We start from the raw sequence: 6,580 nt of genomic DNA on the forward strand, positions 1-6,580 counted from the left end.
TTTTCACCTGTTAGATCAGCAAAGGTCAAAAAATTTGAAATACATTGTCAAAATCAAATTTGGGAAAAGAGGAACTATAGTGTTGGAATGAATTTGGAATGACAGGCAGTTTCATGCATTGTTGATTGGAATACCCTCTTCAGAGGGCAGTTTGTCAGTATCTATCAACATTTAAAGTAGAATACTTTTTAGGTTAGAGGTCCTACTTTTGGGAATTTATCCTACAGAGATACCCTACAGCATTGTTCGCAAAAAAACTGAAAACCAAACCATTTTTTAAAAGGCTACTATATATGTGCTGATACAGAACAATGTCCAAAATATCGTTAAATGAGAAAACAAGTATAGTGTATTTTTACTTCTGTGTAAACTTAAATAGGTGATAGATGATAAAAGAAATGAGTGGCTATATACATACACTAATAAATGCAGAGAATTTCTCTGGAAGGATACAGAAGGACCTGGCGGCAGTGGTTCCTTCTGAGGAGAACTGAGGACTCTGGGAGTCTGGAAGGCATATGAGTTTAATGCATATTCTTTTGTTCTTTTTTGTAAGCATATATTTTCAAAAAGTAAAAGTTATATACGTGTGTGTGTGTAAATGCATATTAGAAAAACTGAGTTGTTACCCTCCAGCAGAATTCCAGTAGAGATAGTGGCAACATTGTGATATGAAAAGAGTGTGGATTTTGAAATTGGACAGATCTAAGTTCTAAACTTAGGTCTGGCACTTACCAATTCTATAACTTACCCTCTCGAGCCTAGTTTATCGGTTGTAGAGGAGTATGGAACGTGTCTCCTGGGTTAAGATGGCACGTGAAAGAGCTTGTCAATAAGTGCTGGTTCTTTTTCTCTACCAGGAACTACTAGAACTTTTAAGTTCTCTTTGTTAGAAACAGATGGCAATTTGCTCTGCTCACAGCTAAATGGACATTGAGACTTGACAATTGAAAAGTTTGACAGATACGGATAGAACAATAGTTTTATTATGTATTAGAAAGTAATTTATATCAAGGACACTCATAAAATAAGTCCAATGCACTGCAATTATATTTTTTAAGGGAGAGAGAGAGAGAATAGAGAAATGGAAGGAATAGGAAGAAAGAGAGGTGTAAGCTACAGGGTAAGGTTTGAAGAGTGAACTAGAGACCTAATTCTGACTTACATGTTTCAAATGTGTGGAGAGACGTAAATCCCCTGTCCTACTCCTGCAGTAAATTGTTCCAAAACACATGAAATCAGCAGCTGTTTGAGCTCTCTTGGTGTACATTCTTTCCTTGTGTGAGTGGGCAAGTGGCTCTTTCCATTTGCTATCTCTTTATGAATGTGTGTATATTAAAAAACAATAACCTCAGAGACATATAATGTGTGTTAGGGTATATTTGGGTTATGGCTTGAGTTTGGTATGTGTGATCACATTCCCGTCTTTTTCTAGTCTTGCCAAATAGCAATCAAGCCTGCAGTAAATTCCAAGGACTCCAAATTCCAAGTCTTCTGCTCATTTAAAATTGGGTTTTGTGGAAGCATAGAACTAAAAAAATCCTGATGACGAATCTAAATTTAAGTTAGAGCTACGAATGTTTCAAGAACTTTGCCAGGAAAATGGATAGTGGATTTAAGATTATTCCTGAGGTGGAACATTTATGGCTCCTCAGGAGATTCCAGGTGATTTACATCAGATAGGTTGTTCAGTGTAATATAAAAATGTCCTAGGGGAAAAAAACACTTGTTTTCATGTTTCCATTTGAATCACTGATATTAGGACTGAATACTGCGTTAGAATTTATAAATACATATTTAGTAGTTTTCTGATTTCTTCTCCTAAAACTTGGTAAGCAGAATTTAGGTGGTAATGAATGACAACCAGTTCTTCCTAAGACAAAGGAACCCAAAATATCCCCAAGAACTTATTAAAGAAAGTGCTTTTTTCCCAACACCTTTCATTCCATGTGCTATCTCTGTATAATACGGTTAAGGGGTCAGATGACGCATTCTTCACGTAAACGTAAGCTCTTTGCAAGCACACATTGTTGTCCCACAGCATTGACTTTTATGAAGGCCCGTGGTAGCCGTTTCTTAGAAGTGAATTCTTTTCTCAGAGAATGTGTTGTTAAGGATTGAACCAAAACAAATCCAAATTCTAGTTGATGTCTCAAGCAGGAGTCAGTGCAGATTTCTGGAACACAAAAAATTTTAGATAATTTGTCACTGTGAATTTCCTATGAAGGGCTTAGGCCCATTCCATAAATAATAGGTGCCACCAAGGTTATTTAAGCATTAATGTGAAGTTCTCTCATCCTGCGACATTTATTCTGTAAAATAAGCAGCTTATTTTGGTAATCTTTTTGTCACCCCTCTCCCCCTTTTCTCTGCAGGTGGATCATACAATAATAATGTACTTGATTGGGCCAGATGGTGAGTTTCTAGATTATTTTGGCCAGAACAAGAAGAATGCAGAAATAGCTGGTTCAATTGCTGCACACATGAGGGCACACAGGAAAAAGAGGTAGCCAAAGCAGCGTTGCCAGCGCAGTGTTCGCTTGCTAAAGAGGAAGGAAGCTTTGTCTCCCATAGGAGCCAACATATATACATATGCATATGTGCAACCTACAGAATGGCCTTCAGACCGTGAGAACATCTATATTTTGGACTGGACATGTTACCCTGGGGATCGGCCGACATAGATTCTTGGAACGGTAACGGTTACAATCCAAAGCCTCCCAAATAGCCACCGCCAGACCAGAGGACCAAGTTAATGTGCAGCCAGGGGGATGGACCTCAGGGAAGGACACAGCCAGGAGAGACCCAGCTGCGGTGTGTCCACATGTGAGCACACCCTCTGATCACCATTGCTGCCTCGCCAGTGTCTGGGACCCTTGCTCATACAGGTTGTGGGACTGAGTTTCCAGGAAGAATGCAGTTTCCATAATGCTGTTGCTTCCCCCTTCGAGTTCTTGGTGGCTGATAACAGTCAAATCAGGCTCTCTGCCATTCAAAGTTAATCTTTATACTTGAAAGCGTAAGTGTAGTCTTCCTGGTTGAGGAATATCACTGTGAGGCTTGCGTTGCATTCCCCTGTCAGCAAGTGCTGATTTGACTAATGAAGAGGAAATCTATTGTTTGAAGAAAGCCATTAGATTAGTTTCCCTAGGGATCTTCTACGTGATTTTTAGCCGAATGAGGTGCCAGGTTTGCAATGACATACCAAAATGAAAGGAGGATGTTGATCATGAGTGTGGTACAGAGTGATTTTCTGCCTATGCTGGATTGTACTGTGTGTGAAATAAACGTGTGTTCAGTTTTGTAACTTGAACAAGCATGACCTTTCTACTGGGGGAAGAGGGAGTGCCTCGATGGCAGCACACAGCTCTCAGGGCAGAGACCCACAGAGCCAAGTGGGTGGGTAGGTGGGTGCTTGTTAAAGTGCAGGTTCCTAGGCTGGGAACTGCATTCACTGAATTTGGGGTAGGGTGCAGAGACCTGCATTCTTAACAGACACTCCAAGTGTCTCAGATGCTGGTGGCCTGGCCTGGGAACCATGCCTTGAGAAAATTTTGTGAGGAAACAAGATTTTGATGTGACTGAGTGAAGACTTGACGTATCTTTTGGTGGTGTACACACAGCCATTCAGGAAAATGATTGTCAAGTGATGGAATGAATCTTGGCTTTTGTTCCTGAATTTCACTTGCCTGGTGCCTGGGATCAACTATCACCCTTTTCCACCTGAAGCTGCTGCCTAGGGCAAGGTTCCTTGGTCTCAGACTTCTGGCCTCCAAAAGTGTAAAACAGTAAATGTCTGTTTAAGCCACCCAGTCTGTGGTACTTGGTTACAGCAGCCCTAGCAACTAATAGAATAGCCATCCTCCTTTCTTAGGGTAGGTTCCTTAATAAACAACTACAAGATTTAGTTTATATAAACTTCAACTCAGATCTAGTTGGTTTGGAATGACTTTCCTGGGACCTTGTCAAGAAGGTGAAGAACTTAAAAGACTAGTCTCACTAAGATATTAAGTATCTAAAATGCCAGACATTTAAAAAGATGGTCTGTTTTAAGCCACAAAACATTTGTGTGGATCACTTTGCAGCAGGCTTGCTCTAGATAAAATTTAGTCTTCATTCCCAGCTGTTGCAGGTTAGAGCTTATGTAATGGTCCAGAAAAGGAACAGCAGCTTTTGAAGAAACCTTTATTTGCTCTTCATTCCAGTGTCAAGTTTAAAGGGTTAGAATCAGGATGTTAGAAGCAGGAAAGGGGCTTCAGAGATGACGTCCACATTTTTTTATGAGTGAGGAGACAATCCGAGAGATTAAGGTGTTGCCCTTCTGAACCTAGATTAGAATTTGGGTACAATTTCTAGTCAAGCCCCTGTTTGTTCCACTGCCATGGGGTGCTTATGTTACCGTGTGAATCCAACCAAAAGGAATGCTGGGGGCTGGTGGGGCAGCCTTTCAATCGTGAATCTTGGGAAATCAAAATCAAGGCTGCCTTTCAACAACGTTCACTTGTTGATCTTTACCTGGGTGGGTTACAGTGTTTTCACTGGACTCTTCAATAGCATTACTATATCAAGAAATGCCCTTTGTTTATTTGAAAGTTATAAGAATCCTGCCTGTGCAGTAAGCTTGGAAGTACTTAATGCCTCCAGCTAACCATGAAGCAGCTAGCCACTTGGGCATAAGAGCCAAGATGCACTGAATACCAATAAAGCACCCATGTGAGATGGGAGGCCAATGTGAATGAGTGAAGTAAAATTTGAAATTGTAAATGCATCTACATAAGATAGTTTAATTTTTTTTATTATTTTTAAACATAAGGTTAAAAGAAATTAAAATTTTCAAATAACCCATAGTCCCCCAAATAACTGTTTTCTTTTTTGTATATAGCACAATTTAAATTATGTGTGTGTGTCTGTGTGTGAGTTACCTTTAAAAGGACAGTCACTCATACAAGCATTTTTCATCCATTTAGCTTATACTTTTTATTCATAGTTATGAGTTACATTACTCTGTACTGATATGACTGGTTGTTCCTAGGTATTAATGAGATGCAATTACTAACCCGTCAGCTATGTGTTCCTTAATAACACCTTTAGAACTTTGGAGATAATTATTTTCTATTAATTTTAAAATGTATTTTAATATTGATTGGTTCTTCCATAATTATACTACAGCCTCAGTAGAGAAAATTTGGAATATACAGAAAAGTTGAAGGAAGAAATTTAAAAATTACCATTGTTCCACTACCAAGAAACAAAATTTGGGTGCACTTCCTTTCTGTTTTCAACATTTAAAAAATTTTTATATCATAAATTCGCAGATGTATTCCTTTAAATAAGTTAAACATGATGGAGATCCAAGATGGGGGAATAGATAAACACTGTGCCTGCTTCCTTCCATGAACTCATTAAAATTACAACTAAATTGTAGAGCAATTGACCTGGAGAACCATCTGAAGTCTAGCCGAACAGAAGTGCTATAACTGAAAATCAAAAGAAGAAGCCACATTGAGACTGGTGAGAGGGGCATAGATGCTGAATAGGTCCCAAACCTCCCTGTGGTGGTTGAGAATCAGGAGGGCTATCTTGATAAAGAGATTGCAACTATAAAAAAGGACATAGAAACTATTTAAAAAAATACAATAACTGAAATGAAGAATGTACTAGAGGGAGTCCACCAGCAGACCAGATGAAGCAGAATCAATGATTTGGTAGACAGTGTAGCAGAAAACACCCAGTTGGAACAGCAAAAAGAAAAAAATTCAAAGAAATGAGGATAGTTTAATAAGGGACCTCTGGGACAACATCAAGTGTAACAACATTCACATCATAGGGGTGCCAGAAGGAGAAGAGAGAAAGCAAGAGATTGAGAACCTATTTTAAGAAATGATGACAGAAAGCTTTCGTAACCTGGAAATAGATGCGCAAGTCCAGGAAGTGCAGAGAGTCCCAAACAGGAGGAACCCAAACAGGCCCACACCTAGACACATTATAATTAAAATGGCGAAGGTTAAAGACAGAATCCTAAAAGCAGCAAGAGAAAGGCAACTATTAACTAGTAAGGGAGCTCCCATAAGACTGTCAGCTGATTTCTCAACAGAAACGTTGCAGGCCAGAAGGGGTTGGCACATAGTATTCAACGTGATGAAAAAAAGGACCTACAACCAATGATAACTACCCAGCAAGGCTATAATAAGAGACAAAGAAGGATCCAGTAATCTCACTTCAAGGTATTTATCTGAAGAAACCCAAACACTACTTCGAGAGGATGTGTGAATCCATGTTCTTTGCAGCATTGTTTGCAATGGCCAATACGTGTAGGCAGCCTGGGTGTCTGTTGATGGAAAAATGGATTAATAGTAGGTGGTACATACATTCAACGGAATATTGCTCAGCGTGGAAGGGAATGGGGTTCTTGTCATCTGTGGCAGCATGAATGGACCTGCAGTGTGTAATGAGATCTCACTTATATGTGGAATCTAAGGACAAAATGAACAAACAAAACAGAAACAAACTCATTGATACAGAAAACATTTTGATGGTTGCCAGATGGGAGGGGGATTGGGGTGGGGGTAAAAGAAGGGAA

The 6,580-nt window shown here is 39.4% G+C and overlaps 1 protein-coding gene across 1 annotated transcript in view; it reads left to right on the plus strand.

Moving 5' to 3' along the window:
* SCO1 (synthesis of cytochrome C oxidase 1) overlaps positions 1–3,307 on the plus strand; it is a 14,881-nt gene extending 11,574 nt beyond the window's left edge. Inside the window, exon 6 of the mRNA XM_019755269.3 lies at positions 2,376–3,307. Within this exon, the coding sequence (XP_019610828.3) occupies positions 2,376–2,510 (135 nt within the window). The 3' untranslated portion in view covers positions 2,511–3,307. The remainder of the gene's footprint in view (positions 1–2,375) is intronic.
* Positions 3,308–6,580: the final 3,273 nt, after the last annotated feature.

This window comes from Rhinolophus sinicus, chromosome 12, assembly GCF_057876585.1.
Source record: "Rhinolophus sinicus isolate RSI-liver-muscle chromosome 12, RSI-T2T, whole genome shotgun sequence".
Lineage (NCBI taxonomy): Eukaryota > Metazoa > Chordata > Mammalia > Chiroptera > Rhinolophidae > Rhinolophus > Rhinolophus sinicus.